We start from the raw sequence: 26,450 nt of genomic DNA on the forward strand, positions 1-26,450 counted from the left end.
CATGGCACAGCCCTGGGTGGGGATTGGCCCACAGCGGGAGGAGGGCTCTGCAGAACTAGATGGAAAGGACATACAGATGGGGAGTGGTGAAGAACTGGAGCCACTGATGCAATTCACTCTTAGTCCAACTGAGTGGCAGTGCGACCCTACCCCCTTGGCCTCGGCAGGCCCTGTTCTTCCGCCCCTTGGGCATGGCAGCCCCACCCCCTCAGCTTTGGGCAGCAGATCCAGCCCAACCCCCCTGGCACTCGTGAATGGCAGCCCCACACTCCAGAAATAAGTTGATGAAGATCTGACTCTTTGAAACCTAGGAAGCCGTGGCCCCACCCTTTGAAACCTCAGAGGCCATGACCCCACCCTTTGAGACCCTAGAAGTCATGGCCCTACCTTTTGAGACTGAGGCAGCTCTGCTTCCCATGCTCCTTGTCTCTTCAGCTTCTGCTTCCTAGTTCCATGGCCTCTCAGCTCCTCGGGCCTTTTGAGGCGGCCCGGCCTCTGCCCTGCTCAGGCAGGTGTTACAAAGGTCTTTAACGCTACTGATAAGTACCTGGAGGCATCCTCTCTGCCAGTAAGCCTCAGCTCAAAGGTGCTCAGCTGTCTTGCTCTGTGGGTCAGCAAGCCTAGCTCCACCGACAAGTGCCTGGATGCACCCCCCGCCCCCCACCAGGAGGCCTCCTGCTTGAAGGTGCTCAGCTCTCTTGCTCCGTGGGTTGGCTCCCACGCCGTCTTGCACTGTTCTCCCGGTTCTGCTGCTACCCGCCATTTCTCTGGAAAGAGTTCACGTGTGTTGTAGGTGAGATGTTGGAGCTAGTCCCTTCCCATCCCGACTCCCTAATACAGCAGTGACTGTAGGCTGAACCTCTGTACCAATGGTCACTAAGTATTAAGAACATAAACCATCTTGATCTATTTCATGAGTATGTGGCTTTGAGAATGGCTTTGCTAGACTGAGAGGACTGCTTTCCTTTACAACCTTTAATTTTGTATTTACTCCATTGCATTTCCTTTTGCTTGCCTGATGGATTAAATTTTATCACAGCAATCTAAGGAAAGGCCAAGGGATCTTGAGCATCGCACAATTCCCTGGTGATCCCGTGCTTCTTGTTCTCTGGAATGCGCCTCCTTTTCATGTTACTATGCACTGAGGCTCCGTTCCCTCTCCTCCTCACTTCTAGCCTCTGCCAGGGACAGCTCTTGCTCAGCTGCGACAGGGTGTACCTGTGGTTGACTTCGAGAAGTGAGTGGTTTCTCAGGGTCCAGGGAGGCGTTAGCAGATGGTAGCTGAGTGGAGAAAGCGTGATCTGTGCTCTCTGTCCCTAGCCCTCCCCCGAATGTGTCTTCCTTTCAGGTGATAGAGTCTTCTAGTTCCTCAACTCCTTTTGGGAGAGGTGCTAGAATCTTCTTTTGACTCTTGGTCCAGTTGCTTCTCTATAAGCTGTGCTGGGTGCCTGTTATGGATTGAACTGTATCCCCCAAAAATGTGTGTCAACTTAGCTAGGCCATGATTCCCAGTACTGTGTGTTTGTCCTCCATTTTGTGATCTGATGTAGTTTTCTTATGTGTTGTAAATCTTAACCTCTATGATGTTAATGAGGCAGAATTAGAGACAGTTATGGTAATGAGGCAGGACACAATCTACAAGATTAGGTTGCATCTTGAGTCAATCTCTTTTGAGATATAAAAGAGAGAAGTGAGTCAAGAGGCGAGGGACCTCCTACCACTAAGAAAGAAGAGCCAGGAGGAGAATGTGTCCTTTGGACCCGGGGTCCCTGTGCTGAGAAGCTCCTAGACCCAGGAAGATTGATGACACGGACCTTCCCCCATAGCAGACAGAGAGAGAAGACATTCCCTGGAGCTGACACCCTGAATTAGGACTTCTAGCCTCCTGGACTGTGAGAGAATAAATTTCTGTTGGTTAAAGCCATCCACCTGTGGTATTCCTGTTACAGCAGCACTAAATAAGATGGAGCCCCTCTGGCTGGCGAATCCCTTGCCCAGCGCAGTGTGGTCTGCTCCTTGGTTTCCCTGCCCTTCTCCCAACAGGGTGTCCTGCAGTGGAGCCCTGGGCATGTCGGTGGACGCTCCTCCCTCACGCCACCAACTCAACAGAGAACAGCCTCTAGAAGCAAAACACAAGCCAGACCTGTCTTTGTTTTACCTCGGGAAATACACTGGGGCTGGGATAATTAATTAAGTCGGTTATAAATTGGACTTGGGGGGTATTTTTTTTTTTTTTTTTTGTGAATGTGACTTTTTTCTGTGCTTGAAGGAAGTTGCTTGTAAAATAAAATGTTAATAATTGTGAACTTCAGTTTTTAGCTTCTAGGAAACCCTGGTGGCGTAGTGGTCAAGTGCTACGGCTGCTAACCAAAAGGCTGGCAGTTCAAATCCACCAGCCGCTCCTTGGAAACTCTATGGGGCAGTTCTACTCTGTCCTGTAGGGTCGCTATGAGTCAGAACCGACTTGACAACAGCAGGTTTGGTTTTTTTGGTTTTGGACCCGCCCTTCCCCGACTCCCAGCAGTTCTGGGTGATCTTTAACCCGTTGCTATGAGTTGATTCCGACCCCTAGGACTCAATAGGAGAGGGTGGAATTGTCCCATAGGGCTTCTAAGGCTGTAGGTCTTCCCAGAAACAGACCACCACATCTTTCTCCCGTAGAGCTGGTGGGTTTGAACCGCTAACATTTCGGTTAGCAGCCGAGTGCATGACCATTGTGCCACCAGGGCTCCTGAAGATCTTTAAGCACCTTTGCCTAGGGAAATGGAAGTCAAATTCGTGCATGTAAAATAATTTTATCATGCGGGTGCTCGTCTCCCCAGGCCAGTAGTGCTTCTGTAAGCATGTGGTGTGTGCGCTTAAACGTCTTCATAAAGCAGGGGGCATGTCTTTGCTAAACTCTAGCCTCATGTTAGAAAAACTGCTGTTGGGTCAGGAATGCTGACTTCAGGGGCCGCAGGCTTGTTTTTTCTTGCTGGGCGCCTGTGTGCAACCTCCTTGGGGTAATTGTTACTTGTCTTCTCCTTTCCTGTTCTCCTCTCTGCTCGCTGGGGGCTGTGCTCAGCTGTTGTGGCGACCCCATGTGACAGAGTAGGACTGCCCCATAGGGTTTCCTAGGCTGTAATCTTTACGGGAGCCGATTGTCAGGTCTTTTCTCCCGTGGAGCAGCAGGTGGGGGTCAAACTGCCAGCCTTTCAGTTAGCAGCTGAGCGCTTAACCATTGTGCCACCAGGGCTCCTCATGCTGAGCTCTTAGCTATAAAGGAATTTGGTAAGTAATACGTGACACAGCTTAGACTCCTCGAAGAAGGTGCATTCCGTGACAGCGGTGCTTCTGTCTGTTCATCTGTTGCTTTGTCGCTACCTCCAGGCTTGTGGTGATCACTGAAAGCCCAGGCAGGCCGAGGCACAGGGGAGCCCTTTTTCCTGGACGGGTCCTCAGTCCATTTTAGCAGGGGGGCGGCTTTGCCTGCCTGTGAGGTTTCCCAGAGGGCTGAGTAAAGTCTCTGGAAGTCGGATGTTGTGGTTGTTATTAGCTGCTGTCAGGTCAGCCCCAACTCATAGTAACCCCATGCACAGCGGACAGAAACCCTGCCTGCTCCTGAGCGGTTTCAGATCAGACTGTTGTGATCAGAGGATCTCCACTGGCTGATTTTTGGAAGTAGATCACCAGGCCTTTCTTCCTAGTTTGTCTAGAAGCTCCACTGAAACCTGTTCAGCATCACAGCAACACCCAAGCCTCCACAGACACAGGTGGGGGTCGTGCACGAGGCGCGTTGATCAGGATGTCTAGGTCAGGTTTAAGGCTTAGGTGGGGGTACAGGGAAGACAGAAGAGGACAAAAGATGGAGTGAGCAGGAAAAATGGGAAGTAAAGAACTGTGCACAGGGAGAAAAGGGAGACCTACTGACCACTGCCTTAGATCCTTGGTCCCGGGACCCTGGTTACCAGCCATTTGCTCCTTTCTTATCTTCAAATTGATTTAACTTGTACTGTGAATTTATGTTTGACTAGATACATCACTTGTTTAAAAAAGCAGAAGGTATAAATTCTCCCTCCCATCCCATTCCCCACCCACCCAGCCTCCTGAGCTGCTCAGGGAGCCATGTTTCTTTCTTTTATGTTTCTTTCCAGAGTTTTCCAGGCATACTCGCTCAGGCAGTTGTAGATTCTTGCTTCATCCTTCATGTCTTTACTCATCTGTCCCTTCTCTCATATGCTTCTTATTTCTTTCCCCGTTTGTGCACTCTCAGTGATCCTTTGTTGGAGCTTATTTTGAGAACTACCAGTGGACATTTGTTGGACGTAACACCTGGTGCCCTGAGCAGGTTCACATGTCTGCCTGTCTTTTTCCCATAGATGAAGTGGAAAGTGAGAAATGGTTCCTGTCTACAGACTTTCCTTCAACAACAATCAAGACAGAGCCGATTACAGACGAGCCACCTCCAGGACTTGTCCCCTCTGTCACGCTGACCATCACAGCCATCTCCACCCCTTTGGAAAAGGAGGAGCCCCCTTTGGAAATGAATACTGGGGTATACTCAATTTTCTTCCATATGAACAGGTTGGATCTAAAGATAGGGATTCTTGTTCTACAATAAGAGCATTTAATCTTTCTGGAGCCAGTGGCTGTCTAGGTTTATCTCTTTATATATATATCTCTATATGGAGTCCCTGGGTGGTGCAAATGGTTAACATGCTCAGCTACTCACTGAAAGGTTGGAGGTTTGAGTCCATGTGTAGAGGTGCCTCGGAAGAAAGACCCGGTGATCTACTTCCGGAAAACCAACCTCTGAAAACCCTGTGCAGCACAGATCTACTCTGACACACATGGGGTCACCATGAGTTGGAGTCAACTGTTGATAGCTCTCTCTCTGTCTCAAGAGAATGTTGATTTCTTTCTACATTTATTACATCACTTCCTTTACAGGCACTGCAAAGTTGATAGCAAAGGAGATTTCATTATTTCTTTGATCAGTGTCATAAAATTAAAAGCTTAGATGAATGTCCTTGGTAAAAGAACTCCCCTGTGGGATTGATTTTTAAGCCAGTGGTAAAGGATTGGTTACAGGGAATATGCAATCGCGGCTTCTGGGCATTGTACAGAAAAGCAGCTCGTGGCTGTTGGGAATGCTAGTTCTTCTGCAGTAATTTACATTCTTCTGCAGAGCTGGGTTGCCCTTACGTAATTCAGGGCCCCCTCGCCCCACTAGCTGTTACTGTGTTACCCTTGGAAACCAAAGAAAGCTTACCATAAGGAACTCAGAAGTTCTTACTTAGTTTACACCACAGGTGTAGCTCGCTCTAGGAAGTCGCTGTGTTCTCAGAAACTTTGACGTTATATAAAAAAACGGGAAAGGCAAATCTTATCTTCCTGTATCTGTGCATATTTACCTTGGAAAGCTTACCGGAAGAAACTAGAAAGTTCTTCCTTGCTCCATTCCACGGCTACAGCAAGTAAAGTGTAGTTCCACTTCTTGGAGCGTTTGGAGGTGGCCCAGCAGAATCACACTGGCCCATCTTCTTACATGTGTTGGATACCAGACTGCGTTTCCTACATCTGGAGCCTTGGGTTATAAACAGTGACTCCATTAACGTTCTTCAAGTCAGAGTTTCTCTGACAGGAATGGTATTCTGCCTGTCCGGAAGGGGTTCACAGATCTTTGGTGCCCTCTGCACTCCACTCTTGTAGAAGATGAAGGGTTGTAGACAGAAGATTTCTACAATTGCCCGCTAGGGTTCCTTTCCCTATGGGTCTCTCTGTTGGGCTGGCCTCCTGGGGTGTGTGTCAGTCTCCTTGCTCCACAAGACTTAAGCCAGTTGCCGTCGAGTCGACTCTGACTCCGACTCATAGCATCCGCGTGTGTCAGGAGAGCTGTGCTCCACAGGGTTTTCGGTGGCTGGTTTTTCAGAAGTAGATCTCCAGGCCCTTCTTCCGAGGTGCCTCTGGGCGATCTCAAACCCAACCTTTCAATGAGCAGCTGCGTGTGTTAACTGTTTACCTCACCCACAAGACTTTAGTTTCCTTTATTTTTAAGTATGTGACTAACACAGGTTAGGGCCATGGCTTTGTGCCACCTGCTTATGGGCCAGATACTTTTCTCCTTCCCCTACCAGGTAGGTCAGGGTGAGGTGTCATCAGTCATTAGAAAGCCAGAGGAGATGGGGCTTGGTGCACCCAGCCCTAGTGCAGGAAGAACTGCTAGTGGCCCAGTAACCTTTTACAAAATTTACCAGAAGATTCCTGGATAAAATGCCCTTATATCAGCATAAAAACAATAGTTAGGGGCACTGATAAGTTAGCCTTGGGTTTTTCATTTTAGGGTTTGTAGGGTTCTGTTATTGAAAGGTTTGTAGTTCGAGTCCCCTCACAAGCACCTCAGAAGAAAGGCTTGGTGATCTACTTCTAAAAAATCCGCCATTGAAAACCTTATGGAGCACAGTTCTCCTCTGACACGCCTGGGGTCACCATGAGTCGGAGTTGACTTGATGGCAACTGGTTAAGTTTCCATCAGTGGTACTGTGGAGCTTGGGGACTAGAGGAGGGTGACAGACTGAGGTGACTTCCCATCCAGGAAGCAGCCTGCCTCAGCCACACGGCAGTGGGCTCCAGAGAAGCAGGGGTTCAGAGAGTAAGACACAGATGACCCAAGAGCTCTTCCACGGGTTTCCTCCATGTTGTGATTTCTGTTAACCCTTTGGTGACCCAATTATTTTCTGCTTTGAATTTTTTGTTGGTACCATGTGTTTTCATTAATGGAAGCATGCCGAATCATTGAGTGTGTCTGAACTTTCGGTAGGTAGTACAGATTTTTTTTCTTTGTCCCTTCCCACAAGCCTATCCTAATTATTATAGTGGTACATAGGAAGTACCACTAATTATACCCCAGAGTCCCCACCAGGGTCTGTTGGTACATATGTGTAATAAATAAAAATTTTCAAAATTTTAATTTTTCCTACCAAAAATTTGGACACCTCATACATACCCTGTAAAAACAGTAATTTGCAGCACACGCCGGCTTCTTCAGTTTTAAATAGTCATAGAGGTCCCTGCCTTGCGGCAGCATGCACTGTCAGTGGGACAGCAGCTTCCCAACAAATCCCAGAGGCTGAAAAAGTTCATGGTCCCTGGTATGTACTGCTGGGCACAGAAGGGCTGAAAGTCGTGTTTGAAATTCTTTCTTCAGGTCGACTCCTCGTGCCAGACGGTTATTCCCGAGATTAAGCTGGAGCCTCATGAAGTCGATCAGTTCCTCAACTTCTCTTCTAAAGAAGGTCGGTCTGTTTTCTCAGCTTCCCTTCTGGTTGTCAGATGGACCTGCTCAATCTGAAGAGCCAGGGATTCAGTTTACACCACAGGTGTAGATTTCTTTAGGAAGCGTCTCTGTTCTTAAAAACCTTGACGTTAAATAAAACTTTGGAAAGGTCAGTCTTATGTCCCTGTGTCTGCACATGTTAAATTTCCAGCTGAGTCTTTACTTTTACTTCTGTTGTTGTTGTTTTCCTTGCTGCAAGTCGACCCTGACTCATGTGGCCCCCATGCATAACGGAGAAAATGCTGCGCGGTCCTGCGCCATCCCCGTGATCGGTCGTGGGTCAAACTGTTGTGATCCATAGGGTTTTCAGTGGCTGCTTTTCAGTGGGAGATTGCCAGGCCATTCTTCCGAGGCACCTGTGGGTGGACTTGGACTACCAACCTTTTGGTTAGCAGCTGAGTACGCTAACCGTTTGCTGTACCACCCAGGGACTCCGTTATCAGTAAAGAAGGGTCGACTGAAAATAATTGCTGATACGGACTAGAGTCCGGGTTGGGACAGTGTCCTTTGCGCTGGGTGATAAGACGTTAGGGCCTTTCAGCCTTGTACGCGGCTTGCAAGTCGTTGCAAGTTGTTCTTCCACCCCGATGATTCTTGTGGTTGATGTGCCAAATGTGTCTTGCTCTTTTATGTTGCAATTGCTTCAGAGAGTGTCCTAACCGCAGCAGTGTATCCCTTGGTGACTTCAGCATCCAGGGTCACTGGAGGAGAAGTGCTTCAAGGGTCAAGCAGCTGGCGGGCCTCCCTGTTATTGTGGATAAACAGAGATAAGGAAATGCAGTCTCCTTGAATGCATCGGAGCTTCTCGGCACAGCCGCCTGTTGTGTGCAGCCCTTCCAGCAACCCAAGAGCGGCATGTCAGACAATATTTAGCAATCTGATACTGAGGTCCCTGTGGACATGTCAGTGGCCTTAATCGGCAGGAAAGAGGAGATTCGTATCTGCTTCACTTTTCCTGCCACGCCATTTCCCTCTGCCGTGGGGCACCCTCCGTTTGGGAAGGAGAAAGGGATTAGGATGATTTGAGTGCCAAGTACTGTTGGCTACGATGCCGCAACGCTTCACGGCAGACCCTGAGTCCCTAACTGGCTTGTCGGCTTCTTGTTTCTTCATCACGCGATGTGCCGCAGGCGCCCTTGGCCTTGGGAAACTGTGGTAAAAACTGTTAGGACTCCCTTACCAGCCCCACACTACGTATTTAAGGCACATACTTGCCCTCTGTAGCTGCCTGGAACTGTTGGCAGGACCGTTGGGCACAGAGCTGCATGGGGTTATTTTGGAATAGCCCCTAGATGTAACAGTGCCCCTAAGGAGCCCTTGTGGCGTGACGGTTAAGCGCTCGGCTGCTAACCCAAAGGTGGGCAGTTCAAACCCACCCAGCCTCTCGGTGAGAGAAAGACCTGGTGATCTGCTCCCGTGAAGACGACAGACTAGTAAACCCTACAGGGCAGATCTCCTCCTTATGGAGAAAGAGAAAGCGAGGGCTAAAATGAGAGAAAGGGAGTGAGAGACGTTAAGAGAAGAAAGAAGAACAACCGTGTGCTGTGGGCGGGGAGGGCTGCCAGGGAGGGCCACCACCTGTGATGCGAGAGCTGTCTGTCTGTACCCTCTGCTCACCCCCAGAGGCAAATATGGGGGGTCGTTTTCCTTAGGTCACTACAGCTAAACACTGGTTGCTGTTGAGTCAGCTCCAGCTTATGGCAACCTCCCGTGTGGCAGAGTAGAGCTGTGCTCCGTAGGGTTTTCAATGGCTGATTTCTCAGAAGTAGATCACCAGGACTTTCTTCCCAGACACCTCTGGGTGGACTCAAACCTTCAACCTTTTCATTACTTGAGTGCCAAAACGTTTGCTCCACCCGGGGACTCCCTTAGGCCAGCCGTTGCTTGTTGTTAGAAGGCCCCTCCCGACACCAGTGCCTTTGGTGGCCTCTGCTGGAGGAGGAGATGTGGAAGTGAAGTACTGAGGCCGGACACGGCCTCCAGCATGAGCTGCCTCCATGGGAGTGCCCCTCGCTGGGCAGACCGAGCTGTTATAAACCACTGAGGCCCCAGCCCAGTGCAGGTTGGCGTCGAGGGCTCTGTGGGCTGGGGACCCAGAGGGGCTGGGGACCCAGAGGGGCCGGGGTGAGGGTCAGGAACCATGGCCAGCTTTCACAAGGCATTGCAGCTCAGCAGAAAGGCTGCTGTCCCGAGGAAGCAGGGTGGGACCCCAGAGCTCTTGTTCCAGGTTGAGCGGATTTGGGCTCTACTTTGGAGGACATCCCTGCTGCCGTGGGGTTCCTGATGGAGGCTGGCAGGGTGGGCTGTGCCTGTGTAGGTACAGGGGAGAAGACCCTCCTCCACGCCGCCGTTTATCTTCCCAGTGCCCACTCCCCCATCTGAAGAGGACTGGGCATTTCTTTTTTTTTTTTAAGGAAATATATTTATTGTGATCATTTTCTCATTCTGAATTACAACGTACAATTCTTTTAATTTTTTTATTGTAGTATAAATGAAGTTTACATTTCAAGTTAGTCTCCCATACAAAAATTTATACATACATTGTTATGTGACCCTAATTGCTCACGCCGTACAGAGACAGCACGCTCCTCCTTTCCACCCCTGATTCCCCATGTCCATTAAACCAGCTCCTGACCCTCTCTGCCTTCCCATCTCACCTCTGGACAGAAGCTGCCCGTTTAGTCTCTTGTATCTACTTGAGCTAAGAGGCACGCTCCTCACGAGTACCACTTTATGTCCCACAGTCCAGTCCAATCCCTGTCCGAAGAGTTGGCCTTGGAAATTGTTTTACTTCTGGGCTGATAGAGAATCCGGGGTCCATGCTTTCCGGGGTACCTCTGGTCTTCTTACTAGAATTTGAGTTCTGCAGCCCATCTTTCTGCTGCTCCATCAGGGACTCTGTGTTATGTTCCCTGTCAGGGTGGTCATTGGTGGTAGCTGGGCACCATCTAGTTCTTCTGGTCTCAGGCTCATGAAGCCTCTGATTTATGTGGCTCTTTCTGTCTCTTGGGCTAATACTTTCCTTGTGTCTTTGGTGTTCTTCATTCTCCTTTACTCCACGTGGGTGGGACCAATTGATGCATCTTAGATGGCTGCTTGCAAACTTTTAAGACTGGACTGGGCGTTTCTGAGTGAACAACGCCTGGCCCCCCGCCTGGCCCCCGCCATGTTCCTGCAGACCCCGAGGAGTTGTCCTCAGGGCTCCAGGGCTGCTATTTCTAAAGACTTTCAAAAGAGAACAGAATCCATTAACAGAGAAGATGCTTGCCAGCATCTGTCAGCATCTCCCTATGCTCCCCCCTTCTCCTGCCCTGCCGAGCACATTTCATTGGTTTCTTGCACATTCTTCTGGGGTTTCTTTACGCAGATACCAGCATAAAGTCTGTACGCTGTTTGTCTCCCTTTTCTTACAGGAGGAGGACAGCTTTGTACACGGCTCTGCGCCGTGATCCACCCTCGCCTCCACTTCACTTACATTATTGCCAGATCTTGGCATTTACCTTTATTGTTATCCCTAAAGAAAGGATTACTGTCCATGTTGGGCAGTACTGCTGTCTGTATCAGCTCATGCAGGTTTCTCGCTCTTTGAGTCCGCTCTCCCGAGTTCCGCTGTACCCCTGTTAACAGTTTAGTGGTAGAATTCTCACCTTCCCTGAGGGAGATCCGGGTCCGATTCCTGGCCAGTGCACCTCCTGCACAGCCACCATCCGGCTGTCATTGGAGGCATGTGTGTCGCTATGATGCTGAACAGATTTCACTGGAGCTTCCAGAGTCAGACGGACTAGGAAGAAAGGCCTGGTAATCTACTTTTGAAACCCTACAGGTCACAAAGTCCAATCCACAACTGATCATGGGGCTGGTGCAGGGCTGGGCAGCGTTTTGCTCCGTTGTGCATGGGGTCGCCATGTGTCGGGGGCCGGGCAGCCCACTCGACAGCAGCTAACAACAACGTGGTGTCTCTGCGTTGCTGTTTCATGGACGGATCCATTTTTCTTTTCTCCAGCCTCTGTGGACCATTTGCACCTACCACCAACCCCTCCCAGCAGCCACAGCAGCGACTCAGAGGGCAGCCTGAGCCCCAACCCGCGCCTGCACCCCTTCAGCCTGCCGCAGACCCCCAGCCCCGCCCGGGCCGGGGCGCGGGCTCCCTCCTCCCTCTCCAGCTCGCCCCTCCTCACTGCCCCACACGTGAGTATTCGGCTGGCGCTTCTGGACCTGCGCCCTCTCCGCTCTGTCACGTGGAGCATCCCGGGTGGGCTGATTTTTACTCCTGTAAGAATCTTTCTGCTCCATTGCACATTGTGAAAACTGCCGATAGTCTCCCCATGCTAACGCAGTTCTCCGCCTTTTCAACTGCACGCCTCCAATTTTTAATCATAGGCTTATTTTACACAGCTGTCAGTCTGAGGAATAAAACTTCCACATTTTGTTATTTTTCTCCTCTAAATTATAAACATTTGCCATTGCTTTAGGTGGTCCTTATGACCTGTAATAGAAAATAACATTTATTTTTCAAATAAGCAATCTGATGAATTTGAACATCTGATCTAAAACACTTTGATGCCTAAAAACTCAAGAAATTTAGTTTCCCTTCTTTCTGCCTGTGGTACCAGCCTTAACCCACGGGCTCAGGTAAGATGTTACCCGCCATCATTGGTCCCTCATGTGTATAAGGACACCACTTCCCAAATATGACATAGGAATAGAGAATTCACTTTTTCTTGTTCTGAAGAGCAAATTGATTGCTATGATGTCTTAAAAATGATTACATTAGAATTGACTTTACTGAATTTGCAATATCATAAAGAGCAAAATTAAATGAAATGAGACGTTTAAGAATTCTATAAAAACTACGTGTTAATGAAATGATTTTGAAAATGTGAATTCAGTCTGTCCCAGAAAGTTCTAGAACAGCGGTCACATTGTTACATACCACCATCATCAAGGACAAGGGAATTTGCTTTTTTCACCTTCCTTACCTTCTCACCTCTAACCTGACTCCTCACCCCGTGGATTGCTGTGACAGCTTTCATTCCGTGTGTCTGTGTGGGCTACCACAGTCAGTCCACTCCCACGCTGCTTACGGAGTGAGTCTTCCAGGTCATACCCTTGCTCCACAATCCTGCTGTCTATCCTGTTACCTGCTGGCATCCAGCCCTCATATTCCACTGCACGCGTGTGCCCGGACCCTCTGCTGCTTCAAGGACTCCTTCCCATCCAGGGCAGAGGGGTGCCTTTAATGACTTGTCACAGCACCGCCCTCAGCTTCCACTGCCCTCTGCTCTCTTAATGTAAATCATCCCCTTTCTTTCAAGAGTCCCAATTCAAGTGTTACCTGCTACCATAAGCCTCCCCTTACCACGCAGACTCAGCTAAGGGTTTTCTTTCTTGAGATTTCCCGTGTACCTTGAGTTAAGATTACGCAGGTCAGCCTATAATAGCTCTCACCCTTTCACGCGTATCAGTTCAGTCTCGGGTCTCGATCATAAGCAGCTGGGGAGTCGGGATGGTTTTGATTCCTCCATGACAGCATGCAGCTAAGGTGCAGTAAAGGAGCCCTGGGGTGCAGTGGTTAAAGCGCTCGGCTGGCAACCAAAAGGTTAGCGGTTCAAACCCACCAGCTGCTCTTCAGGAGAAAGACGTAGCAGTCTCCTTCCCAAAAGATTGTGGTTAGACGTCGTCGGTCGGTTCCAACTCACAGCGACCCCGTGTACAACAGAATGAAACACTGCCGGGTCCTGCTCCACCCTCACGATTGTTGCTGTGTTTGAGCCCATTGTTGCAGCCACGGTGTCAATCCATCTCCTTAAGGGTCTTTCTCTTTTTCAGTGACCCTCTGCTTTACTAAGCATGATGTCCTTCTCCAGGGACTGGTCCCTCCTGATAACATGTCCAAAGTACATGAGACAAAGTCTCACCATCCTTGCTTCCAGGGAGCACTCTGGCTTGTACTTCTTCCGAGAGAGATTTGTTCATTCTTCTGGCAGCCCATGGTGTATTCAGTATTCTTCACCAACACCATAATCCGTAAAGATTACAATCTTGGAAACGCTATGAGGACAGTTCTGTTCTGCCTGGTAGGGTTGCTGTGAGCTGGCATCGACTTGACGGCTGCAGGTTTGGTTGTTCGGTTAGTACAATGAATTAGGTAGTCAGGTTGTTTGACTTACGATAAACCTTCATTCTATGATGAGTTAATGAGATGAGCCACAGTTCTGGTTTCCACTGCTGGATGAACAGTCACGGGCTGCCAGGAAGCCAGAGACCCGCGTGGAAAGGGCCTGCAGGTGGGACCTGGGGGCCCTGGTCTTTAGCTGTAAGTGGAGGCGACTCTCCGTGTGTAGAGAGCACCTCACAAAACTGCGTTTTCAGATGGGAACAACAAAACCATTCCATAAAGCAGCTGCCAGAGAATCCTCCCCTACTCCGAGGTCAGGAAGCCTCCAGGGAGGTGGGAAATGACTGAATTTCTACCTTTGACATTTTAGCTGCCGGGGCCCTTTCTGGGAAGTAACGGATGGAGGATGTTACCCTTGGTCCCGGAGTGCTGACACTCACATGAGAGGGCTTTTCCATCTCTGCTTCCACTTCAGAGCTCCCGTTTCTCCCCGAAAGCAGATGGGGCGCCCTTGTCTCTGAGCCATCTGCTGGACTGTGATGTATTCCAGTCACCCGTCGGGGGTTGTTCTTCATATGCCCCGTTGGTCCCCGCTGACCCTCTTCTCCTTGGTCTGCACAGAAACTGCAGGGGTCAGGCCCGCTGGTCCTGACGGAGGAGGAGAAGCGGACCCTGATCGCCGAGGGCTACCCCATCCCCACCAAACTGCCCCTAACCAAACCAGAGGAGAAGGCCCTGAAGAAAATCCGGAGGAAAATCAAGAATAAGGTGAGTCCTTCAGGTCTAGGCTCCGCTGTGAGCTGAGTGGGGCCCACATCCCGCCCTGATCCTTCTCACTGACCAACACTGGCCGGGCAGGAGCCCAGGCCACGCAGAGCCCTTCCCGGCCTGCCACTGTCTCCCTCCAGCCCTGTCCATCTGTCCATCCACTCTAGGCCAGTGAACTCCAAAATCGGGTATGTACCTTCCATGGAAGGAGCCCTGGTGGCCCAATGGTTCAGCACCTGGCTGCTAACAGAAAGACTGGCGGTTCAAACCCGCCAGCCACTCTGCAGGAGAAAAACCTGACGGTCTGCTCTGCTGGAGGTTATAGCCAAGAAAACCCCCACGGGGCAGTTCTGCTCTGTCACCTGGGGTCGCTATGAGTCGTCAACTCCACAGCACACAACAGCAAGGACAACGCTACTCCGTGGAGCCGCGGGTGCTCCACTAGGGGCTGAGAGGAAGATATTTAGAGCTTCTGTTTCTGTTCAGTTTTTACAGTCTCAGCCTTTTAAATTGTTTTCTGACTGTACACAGTATTTTCGTGTAGTAAGCAGGTATATGATTTAATAAGGAAAAAGTACATTGGGAGTGCTTGCTTCATTTTGTTTTTCTTGATAGGGGTTTGTGGTGAAGAAAAAAATTCTGTAGACCACTGTTCCGTACGTGGGCTCAGCAGTCTCCTACCTGAGCCCTCTGCAGTGCTGGCAGGCCGGTGAGGCCTGTGGGGCCTGTGTGGCCGTGGTGTGGCAGAGGCCCAGGCCATGGAGGAGGGAGGCTGCAGAAAGGGGAAGAAGTAAAGAGCCAGTTACACAGTAACCATCACCGTGTGCAGAAGCGGCAGGGGGTTAACATAGGACCGCACCCACTCGTCTTGTAAACCATTGGTTCTCATTCCCTGCAGTAGTTCTGATCCGCGAACACCAGATTAGCAACTAATGAGCTAGCCTTGGCTGACCTCAGCTGGGCTTGTTGGCCGTTACGCACATGCCCGTGAACCTTCCGGGTTTTAGTGATGGGGAACTCGCGAAAAAGGAATCGGCGAATAATGAGAATGGATGGGATACAGCCTAGCTAGCTGAAGTTGGGAAATAATTTACCTGAGGCCATACAGACCTGCCCTCTCCACAGGGGGCCCACTTACAGGTAGTCCCCGACTTACAAATAATCGCTGACTTACAAATCGGTTCTGACAGAAGCTACCTTTTTTTTTAGTTTTCATTATTATTGCCTTTTATTATCAGTGTCTTTATAAATCCGATCTTTGAACATCTGTGAATGAACGTCTGAGAATGGTAACATCAGCAAATTACATGCTGCAGCATTGTATGTAGTACAGGTTACTAAGGATAAGCTGTAAAAAAAAAAAACAAAAAACAAAAAAACTACTGTGTGGTTCGTGGTAACTCAGCTGTGTCATGAATTGGAGACTGCCTGTATAGTGAAGTTGGTGAGGGCATAGGCAAGCTGAAGCCATGGGCACAGAATTGGGGATTAGTAGATGAGCTGCAGGGTAAAGAAATGGGGCATGCCGCAAAAGTGAGCGGGGCACCAGTGATTTCTGAGCTAACAGCCTCTCATCTCCCTTTTACACGTAACTGGTTTACTTACATAGCTGCAAACTAATCCTTCAGTTTATTCCCCTTCTGCCTCAGATTTCTGCCCAGGAGAGCAGGAGAAAGAAGAAGGAATACATGGACAGCTTGGAGAAAAAGTAAGCTTCTTGCCAAACTGGTTGGGTTTCTTGGGCAACATGTAGAGAGATGAGACTGTGGTGAGAATCTGCTTTCCCCAGCAGTTCTGCGCCTTTCTGGACCCCTTAGCGCCCATTGGGTTATCAGCTGTGCTTGCCTGCCCCCTGGTGGTTGTTTGGAGAGAACGCTTGTGAGTGTGGCAAGAAATAACAGTCGTTCTAGATGTTTGTACCACACTTTCCCAGCCAACATCACTGAGGCTTCCTTTCAAACAAGGACAAATATTAACACCCACACCCATTCCTGGGGCTCCCTAGAAGAGAGGCGCTGTTTCAGCTGAAAGGAGCAGCACTATAAATTGGTTTCCGTTAGCCACACTCTTCCCACACCCAACAGGGAATGAATGAAATGCGTGAGGTTAGTGTTCTTTATTTTCTGTCCGCTATAAATCATACAGGAGCTCTGGTGGCACAGTGGTTAAGAGCTTGGCTGTTAACCAGAAGGTCAGCGGTTCGAATCCACCAGCTGCTCCTTGGAAACCCTATGGGGCAATTCTATTCTATCCCATAGGGTCATTATGAGTCAGAATTGATTCAACGGCAGTAGGTTTGGTTTTTTGGTGTAAGTCATACTAGGAGCCCCGGTGGCACAGTGGTTAAGAGCTCAGCTGTTAGCCAAAAGGTCGGCAGTTCAAATCCACCAGCCACTCCCTGGAAACCCTATGGGGCAATTCTGCTCTGTCCTGTAGGGGTGCTATGAGTCAGAATCGACTCAATGCCGATGGGTATAAGTCATACTGGAGTTCCTGGGTGGTGTAAATGGTTAATGCATTTAGCTGCTAACCAAAAGGTTGGAGGTTCGAGTCCATCCAGAGGCTCCTTGGAAGAAAGGCCTGGCAATCTACTTCTTTAGCCATTAAAAACCCTGTGGAGAGCCATTCTACTCTGCAAACATGGGATCACCGTGAGTCTGAATTGACTCAGCCACATCTGGTTTGGTTTTTAGTTTTGCAGTAGCCCTTGAAGAGACTCTTTATTGTCCTGAAAAGCCTGGAGTATCAGATGGGATGTTAGCAAAATGTAAATTCAGCGCAATTTTGCACTAGTCCTAGAAAATCATTTTCTAGCTGACAAACTAATATGATTTGAAGGTGAGAATTAGGCCCAGAGATGACCCTTCCTTCAGGTGTATCTGGGGAAAGGAGGGGACAGTGGGTCCCGGCTGGCTCTCCGTCTCACCCAGGTTAGGTGGTGCTCATGTAGCGTTAGGCAGCTCCACGCTGCTCCGTCCTTCTCTGCAGGCATCCGGGGCCCAGAGGTTTCTGTGAACATCTCTTCAGTGACTCCATGGGACATGCAGGCTCGGTACCTGGTTCCCTGTCTTGAGATCCCAGGTTCTTGTCCTAGATCCCCCTTTCCCTTCCCCCACGCCCCATGTCTCCTTATCAGCGAGCCCTGTAGTATAGAGGAGATGTGTGAGGGGTGTCAGCTGAAAGGAAGCACATGTGTGACAGCCTAGAAGAGGTGTGCATTTTGTGCCTTCCCTGTTCTTTGTCCACTTTTCAGGTACTTGATACTCAGTTCTCTTTTTTTTGGTCTCCTCACCCTTCTCCCCACCTCAGGTGGGCCAGGCTGTGTCCCTCCTCCCTGGAGTCGCCGATCCCCTCTGCTTTCCCTGGTCCCCACCACCTCCAGCCCAGCTCCTGGCCCGGCCTCTGCTCTGCCGATAGTAGCTGGTTTTCTTCTTTCTCTCTCCTCTGTAGGGTGGAGTCTTGTTCAACTGAGAACTTGGAGCTTCGGAAGAAGGTGGAGGTTCTGGAGAATACCAACAGGTACGTGGAGCTGGAGTGAGAGGTGACTCTGCAAGGTGGGGAAAGAGGGGCCAAAGATGGAGGAAAGTGGGGAGACCACATGGGGAGTGCAGCTGTGCCTGGCGCTCAGGGTGCCTCTGCTCCACTCAGCTGTCCTGCTACATACGCACACGGGCTGCATATGTACACACACATGCACACACACTAGCATATACACGTGGATGCATACAGCACATGCGTGCATTACATGCACATATACACATGTATGCACACACACGGCACACATGCACATATGCACATGTACATACACATGGATGTACACGTGCACACACGAGCACATAACATGAACGGACACACACCCATGTACATGTGCACGTACACGTGTACGCACATTCACACACATGCACTAACGCACACACCCACATGCATGTACAATGCACACGCTCACACCCACATGCTCTTTACGTCCTCTGTAAGCTATAGGGTAGGTGGAGAGGCTGATCCTCACAGGGACGATTACGCGGGTGAAGGGAAAGACCTAGAGGAGAGCAGGCCAGCAGTCAGCCTGCTTCTCCTGAAAATGACATCAGACTTCGAGGTGGGCACGGAGGCACTGGCCACTTCAGCATCCCCCAATCTTAGCAAGAAATGTTTATTAATGAAAACTAAGAAAATCGTGTTTCTTTTTTTAATTTCAACCCATTCTGAAGAATAACCGTGGGGCAGAGTGAGTGCATGAGTTCCTCTAGAACGTTCTGTGTGAGCCACGGTTCTCAGCACTTACAGATACTGACTCATTAGCCTTCCAGTAGCCCATGAGGTGGTTCTCTTACTATGCCCATGATAGAGAGGAGGAACGCACTCAGAGAGGCTAGGTGGCTTACCCAAGGTCACACAGCAAGTGCTAACACTGGGATTTGAACCAAGCAGTTGGATCCGGTGCCTCAATACAGGAGCATATTGAGATTTCTCCCTGGGAGGTACGCAAGGGAAAGGGGTTGAGGTATAGGGTGAGGAGACCAGCTCTTGGTGAGTTTCAGCCAGAGCCCGTGTGTTTGTGTGTGTACACATGCGTAGGTATGCTTCGAAGATTAAAGGGAATCCTGTAGAGATCTCAGAAGTATAGAGCTAGTCAACCAAGCAGAGAAGAATATTAATTAGTCATGTTCAGGTTTAACATCAATTCCTAATCCAGTTGGCGTGCTGTTTGCTGAGAACATTACATTTGACTGCCGTTTGCTGAAATCTCCTCAGGGAGAACGGCCATCCGTGGGTACGTGGGACACTGTGTGCCCACGGACTGTCCCCCAGCCATTCCGGGAGGGTGTACCCACTGCTGCAGGGCGTGGTTGGCACCAGTTCTCCTGAGGTCATGGTGGAGGATCAACTCTGACTTACAGTGACCCCGTGTATCACAGAACAAAATACTGCCTGGTCCTGTACCGTCTTCACGGTTATCGGTACGACTCCATTGTTGTGGTCTTGTATATTTCGAGTGCTATCTCAGACTTCAGCACTGTATCAGACAGTGTTCTGTTGGGATCCATAGAGTTTTCATTGGCTAATTTTTGGAAGTAGATCACCAGACCTTTCTTCCTAGTCTGTCTTGGTCTGGAAGGTCCACTGAAACCTGTCCACCACGGGTGACCCTGCTGGTATTCGGAATACTGGTGGCATAGCTTCCAGCATCACAGCAACATGCAAGCCACCACAGAAGACAGACTGACAGGTGGGGGTGAGGTCAAGAAGATGTTCACACACATTCTAGACTTCTGGTTTCAATACCCGCCCCTGGCCCTTCATCTTCTGAGGCTTCCTCCCTTCTGGTTTCTGCCTTCCCTGGCCTCGGAGGGGATTCTGGAGTCTTCTCTGGTCCTCCCGACTGACTGCCAGGCCTGAGTCTGCCGTCGTCTCTTCGGCATCCTGAGCAGATTGGAGCTCCAGCGCCGACCAGCACTGGCCACTGGGTAGGGGCCTCACCGTCATGAGCAGGGCAGACCCCAGCCATGAGTAGGCGATCAGGGCACAAGGAATCTGTCAGTGATGACCCTGGGGTTTGTTTCCAGGGTGGGTCTTATCTTGGGCTCCAGGCGTCACGCCTCCTCTCTGCCACACAAGGGCAGCAGAGGCACAGTCAGTCTTTGGACTGAAGGGGTCTATGCTGCCCCCTGCTGTGAAAGGCCACCCGTCCCGGCCAGGCTGGCTTCCCTGCAACGCAGTTTTTAAACTTAAGAAAAAATCCATAAGCAATATATGCCCATTGTGAACAAAAATTAGAAAATATAGTTTAAAAAAGAAGAAAAATCATAATCCTTTCACCTAGAAGTATCTTTCCAGTTTGGAATATTTTATATGGAGTCCTTGGGGCCACAAACCATTAATGTGTTCAGCTGCTCGCTGAAAGGCTGGAGGTTCAAATTCACCCAGAGGTGCATCGGAAGAAAGGCCTGGTGATCTGAAAAACCAGCCATTGAAAACCCTGTGGAGCACATTTCTACTCTGAAGCACGTGGGGTCGCCATGAGTCAGAGTCGACTCGACAGCAACTGGTTTGTTTTTTTAAAATTTTATTATTTATACTGTACATACTTTTTTGTTAAGGGATTTTTCACTTAACAAAACATACTGGACATATTTTCATATCAACAAGTCCATCTCTGTCAGACTCTGGTGAGGAGCTGCCATGTGAGGAGCACTGACATAAAGTACATCTGGATTCCATGTAACAGTAGTCCGTGTTTTGCCAGCGGTTTGTATGTTTGTAAATAACTGCCATAGCGGTTTTTCTGTGATGTTGGTTATTATTAAATACGACTTTGTAGGAACCTATGGCATATTGGAGCTTGGGAAGATGGTCAGCACATCTCACACTCTTCCCTGAGCGTCGGTGTTGGCTTTCCTTTTGTCTTATTTACTGACTAGGGGAACCTCTTCCAAGGTATTTCACCTAGTTGAATTCTATTAAAAAAAAAATCTACCTCCAGAAGCTTGGCAGTTCGAATCCACCAGTGGCTCTGGAGGAGAAAAGACCTGGTCATCTGCTCCTATAAAGATGACAGCCTAGGAAACTCTATGGGGCAGTTCTGCTCTGTCCTGTAGGATCGCTGTGAGTTGGAATTGACTCAACGGCTCGCCACAACAACAACCTAGTTATATCAGTACCTGAGCCTTCCCTAAGGGCATTGGTTGCTGTCACTGAATGTGGCCAGGGCTAGAGCCGGCCGCCTGTTATGCAGGGCTAGTTTGTTGATAACCCCATCCCTTATACTCCCCTCCCCAAGTGCCCTGCTCTCTCCCTTGCCCGTCGGAGTCTCCACTGTGGTTCCCTACCTGTGGTTGTGTGTTCCCCTCCCATTTCTTCTCCCTCTTCAAAACTTACCTCACCTAAATCACCAAATCAATACCATTTACAATAGCCCCCAAGAAGGTAAAATACTTAGGAATAAATCTAACCAGAGTATACAATGAAAACTACAAGACACTACTGCGAGAAACCAAAAGAGACCTGCATAAGTGGAAAAACATACCTTGCTCATGAATAGGAAAACTCAACATAGTGAAAATGTCATTTCTACCCAAAGCAATCTACAGACACACTGCAATCCCGATCAAAATACCACCGGCATTTCTTAATGAGATGGAGAAACAAATCACCAACTTCATATGGAAAGGGAAGAGGCCCCGAATAAGTAAAGCATTACTCAAGAAGAAGAACAAAGTGGGAGGCCTCACACTACCTGATTTTAGAACCTATTGTACCGCCACAGTAGTCAAAACAGCCTGGTACTGGTACAACAGCAGATAAATAGACCATTGGAATAGAATCGAGAATCCAGACATGAATTCATCCACCTGCGAGCAGCTGATATTTGACAAAGGTCCAAAGTCCGTTAACTGGGGAAGAGACAATCTCTTTAACAAATGGTGCTGGCATAACTGGATATCCATCTGCAAAAAACTGAAACAAGACCCATACCTCACACCATGCACAAAAACTAACTCAAAATGGATCAAAGACTTAAATATAAAAGCAAAAACGATAAAGATCATGGAAGAAAAAATAGGGACAATGCTAGGAGCCCTGATGTGTGGCATAAACACAATGCGAACCGTAAGTAACAATGCACAAGCACCAGAAGAGAGACTAGATAAACGGGCGCTCCTAAAAATCAAACACTTAATGCTCATCAAAAGACTTCACCAAAAGAGTCAAAAGACAACCTACAGACTGGGAAGAAAATTTTGGCTACGATAAATCCGGTCAGCATCTAATCTCTAACATGTACAAGATACTGCAAAACCTCAACAACAAAAAGACAACCCAATTACAAAATGGTCAAAGGATATGAACAGGCACTTTGCCAAAGAAGATATTCAGGTGACTAACAGACACGTGAGGAAACGCAGATCAAAACTACAATGAGATAATCTCACCCCAACAAGGCTAGCGTTAATCCAAAAAACACAAAATAGTAAATGCTGGAGAGGTTGTGGAGAGTCTGGAACACTTATACACTGTTGGTGGGAATGTAAAATGGTACAACCACTTTGGAAATCGATTTGGCACTTCCTTAAAAAGCTAGACATAGACGTACCATACGATCCAGCTATCCCGCTCCTTGGAATATATCCTAGAGAAGTAAGAGCTGTCACATGAATAGATAGATGCACACCATGGTCATTGTAGCACTGTTCACAATAGCAAAACGATGGAAACAACCTAGATGCCCATCAGCAGAAGAATGGATAAACAAATTATGGTATAGCCACACAATGGAATACTACACAATGATAAAGAACAACAGTGAAGCCGTGAAACATAACTTGGAGGAAGCTGGAGGTCATTATGCTGAGTGAATTCAGTCAGTCACAGAAGGACAAATATTGTATAAGACCACAATTATAAGAAAAGGTTTAAACACAGAAGAAAACATTCTTTGATGGTTATGAGGGTGAGGAGGAAGGGTGAGGGTTATTTACTAACTAGATAGTAGATAAGAAATCAGGTGAAGGAAAGGATAGCACACACTGTCGGGGAAGTCAGCACAGCTGGACTAAACCAAAGCTAAGAAGTTTCCTGAAAACAATCAAACACTTTGAGTGACAGAGTAGCAGGGATAGGGGTCTGGGGACCATGCTTTCAGGGGACATCTAGGTCAATTGGCATAACAAAGCTCATCAAGAAAATGTTCTGCATCCTACTTTGGTGAGTGGCGTCTGGGGTCTTAAAAGCTTGCAAGTGGCCGTCTAAGATGCATCAATTGGTCCCAACCACCTGGAGTAAAGGAGAATGAAGAACACCAAAGACACAAGGAAAGTATTAGCCCAAGAGACAGAAAGGGCCACATAAACCAGAGACTTCATCAGCCTGAGACCAGAAGAACTAGATGGTGCCCGGCTACCACCAGTGACCACCGTGACAGGAAGCACAAGAGTCCCTAATGGAGCAGGAGAAAGGTGGGGTGCAGAACTCAAATTCTAGTAAGAAGACCAGACTTAATGGTCTGACTGAGACTGGAGGAACCCTGGAAAGCATGGCCCCTGGATTCTCTATCAGCCCAGAACTAAAACAATTTCCTAGGCCAGCTCTTCAGACAGGGATGGGACATGAAGTGATACTCATGAGGAGTGTCCCTCTTAGCTCAAGTAGATACAAGAGACTAAATGGGCAGCTTCAGTCTGGAGGTGAGATGGGAAGGCAGAGAGGGTTAGGAGCTGGTTGAATGGACAGGGGAATCGGGTGGAAAGGAGGAATGTGCTGTCACAGTATGGGGCGAGCAATTAGGGTCACATAACAACGTATGTGTAAATTTTTGTATGGGAAAAAATTAAAAAATTTAAAAAGAAAAGAAAAAAAAAAACATGACTCGGAGGACTGCAAAAAAAGGCTCACCTCGCCTGACAGACAACCCCTTTATGACTGATTAATTATAATTGAGTAACTGACAATCTTCCCAAGGATAATTTTGTCAGGGAACTCCTAACCAGTACCCAGTGCCATCCGGTCGATTCCAACTCGTGGCAGCCCCACGTGTGTCGGACTAGAACAGTACTCCATATCGATTTCAGTGGCTGATTTTTTGGAAGTAGATTGCCAGGCCTTTCTTCTGAGACGCCTCTGGGTGGATTCAAACTTTCAGCTTTTCAGTTAGCCGCCAAGCACTTAATCGTTTGTCCCCCCAGATACCCCAGAGAAAACTTATGGACGTAGCATCTCCATCCAGTGATTTTGAATGTATTTTGGCCTAAGAGGTAAATAAACAAAAGCCTAGCTGCTGTTGTGGTGGAAGGTGGTCCTGCAGTCCCTGCAGCTGACTCTTCCTCCTCTGACCCGTTGCTCAGAGGCAGTGAACAGATCGCCGTGCTGGCCAAAATACCAAAGTGGTAGGCTGGCAGTTCCCCGCCCTTTCCAGCACCCGGGGTGGTGTTTTGAGTATCTGGAACTTCACACACATCTCACCAGACAAGTAGCCCCGGGCTTATACCAGGTGCTGGATCAGGCCAGTGAACTTCCCCACTGTCTGTCTGTCCGTGCGTCTGCTTCTCCTGCTATCATCCTTCAGGTGGAGCTGGTGGCGGCTGTTGTCAGCAGCCGTTGAGTCGGTTCTGATTTACAGTTTCCCCGTTTCACAGGGTTTTCAAGGCCGTGCCCATTCGGAAGCAGGTCGCCAGGTCTGTCTTCCCAGGGGCCTCTCGGGTGGGTTCAGAGTAGCAGCCTTTCAGCTAGTAGCCGAGCGCTCAACCGTCAGTGCCGAGTAGAGATGGCTGCTCTGAGGGAACTGGACCCTGGTCACCAGAGGTTGGGGTCGCGGGGCCCGTGAGTGCAGTTGTTCCCTACGGTGACACAGGTGGGAAAGGAGAGGAGGTATCTCAGCCGTGACCACATTTCCGAACAATTACACCGCTGTTCATTGACCAGTGCTGGGCTCCACCCGCCAGGGACTTCATCTCCCCAGCAGGGGCCCTGAGTCTTGTTTGTCCTCGGTGCAGCAGCAGCCGCCTCGCAGATGACGGGTATTTAGGTGAAAAGACCCTTCTGTCTGGACGGGGCTGGGGGCAGGAGAGGAGGGGCCCTCGGAGCCCGCTCAGCCCGCGCGCGAGACCGTGTGGCAGCACCTTTGCGCTCCAAGGCCGAGGGGACCCGTGTGAGAGATGTGAGATGGTTTTCCCCGGGGCCCCCCGTCCTGCTCCGTCAGGAGTGCATTTTCGATGACTGAGACCCTCCCGTGCCACGGTGGTTGCTGTGGGATTCTCGGGCTCTGCTGTGCCCATCACCCACCTCTCAGAGCTGGGAGCTCTCGGGGGCCACCCCCGCCTCCTTCCTGAGAGGTCACTCTTTTTCCTCTTTGTCTCCCCCCACCCCGTATCCTTTCTGTGATGCCCTTACACACCCGCGGCTGGCTCTAGGTGCTGATGTCTCCCTTTGCCCCCCCACCCCCCAGTCCTCTCTGTGATGCCCTTACACCCGCGGCCGGCTCCGGGCCCTGCTGTCCCCCCCCATCCTCCCTCTCTGTGACGCCCTCACACACCCGCGGCCGGCTCTGGGCCCTGCTGTCTCCCTTTCCCCTCCCTGCCGCAGCCGTAGGCACTCAGTCTTGAAATGCACTTTGTTGTTGTCAGTTGCCATCGAGTCGATTCTGATGCACGGCGAACCCGTGTGTGCGGAGTAGACGTGAGCAGAACTGCTCCATAGGGTTTTCGAGGCTGCGACCTTTCGGAAGCAGATGGCCAGCCCTGTCTTCTGAGGTGCCTCTGGGTGGCTTTGACCCGCCAACCTTTTGGCTAGTAGTTGAGCGCTTCACCGTTTGCACCACCCGGGGACTCCGAAATGCGCTTCAGAGGACATCTTATTTAGCCCCTAATCACTTCACTTTATAGCAGAGGAAACACCCAGCGAGGTGAAGATCATCCAAGCATTTAGGGGGAGTGGGGACGAGAACACAGCCACTTACCTGTAAGCAGTGCACCTGTCGCTGTGCTCGTCTGTACCTCCAGGACCACGAGCTTCCCGAGCACAGTGCTGACCTTCCACCCAGTGATTTGGAGGACTCTGCTCTGGCTCTAGTCACGTGACTCTGGCCACGCCCTCCCGTGGTGTGAGTAGCCAGGAGGGCTGAGGGGACGAGTCTGCAGTTTTCCCTTCTCGCCTCTAGAACACACCTGCTACCTGGGATTCTGGAATTCCCTGCCCACAGGACCTTAGCCTTCTTCCAGGGCCTGTGTGGACAACCTCTGTCCCAAGTCTGTTCTCCAAAGGGTGGACCAGGCCACCTGTGTGCACACCTTTAGCCCAAGGGGTGGCCAGAGATGGCTGTTTGTGAGGCTGTGCTTGGGGTTTGAACCTGTAGGCAAGTGTGGGTGTGATGCCCTGCATGATACGTTTGTCCAGGATTTGGTGATGCCCTATTTCCAGAAGACATGAGTGTCTTAGTCATCTAGGCTGCTATAAACAGAAATGCCACAAATGGATGGCTTTAACAAAGAGAAATTTATTTTCTCACAGTCTAGTAGGCTACAAGTCTAAATTCAGGGCACCAGCTCCAGCGGAAGGCTTTCTCTCTCTGTCGGCTCTGGAGGAAGCTCCTTGTGATGCATCAGTCTTCCCTTGGTCTGGGAGCATCTCAGCGCAGGAACCTCAGGTCCAAAGGACACGCTCTGCTCCTGGGGCTGCTTTCTTGGTGGTATGAGGTCGCTGTGTCTCTCCGCTCGCCTCTGTCTCTTGTATCTCAAAAGAGATTGGCTTAAGACACTA

The 26,450-nt window shown here is 49.6% G+C and overlaps 1 protein-coding gene across 1 annotated transcript in view; it reads left to right on the forward strand.

The window, feature by feature from the left end:
* The window catches only part of CREB3L2 (cAMP responsive element binding protein 3 like 2), a 128,056-nt gene that overhangs the window by 90,677 nt on the left and 10,929 nt on the right, over positions 1-26,450 (forward strand). The window contains exons 3-8 of the mRNA XM_004382397.3: positions 4,359-4,534; positions 7,187-7,274; positions 11,319-11,503; positions 14,055-14,201; positions 15,851-15,909; positions 17,652-17,720. Of these exons, the coding sequence (XP_004382454.1) occupies positions 4,359-4,534; positions 7,187-7,274; positions 11,319-11,503; positions 14,055-14,201; positions 15,851-15,909; positions 17,652-17,720 (724 nt within the window). The remainder of the gene's footprint in view (positions 1-4,358; positions 4,535-7,186; positions 7,275-11,318; positions 11,504-14,054; positions 14,202-15,850; positions 15,910-17,651; positions 17,721-26,450) is intronic.

Source organism: Trichechus manatus, unplaced genomic scaffold (assembly GCF_000243295.1).
Source record: "Trichechus manatus latirostris isolate Lorelei unplaced genomic scaffold, TriManLat1.0 scaffold00093, whole genome shotgun sequence".
Lineage (NCBI taxonomy): Eukaryota > Metazoa > Chordata > Mammalia > Sirenia > Trichechidae > Trichechus > Trichechus manatus.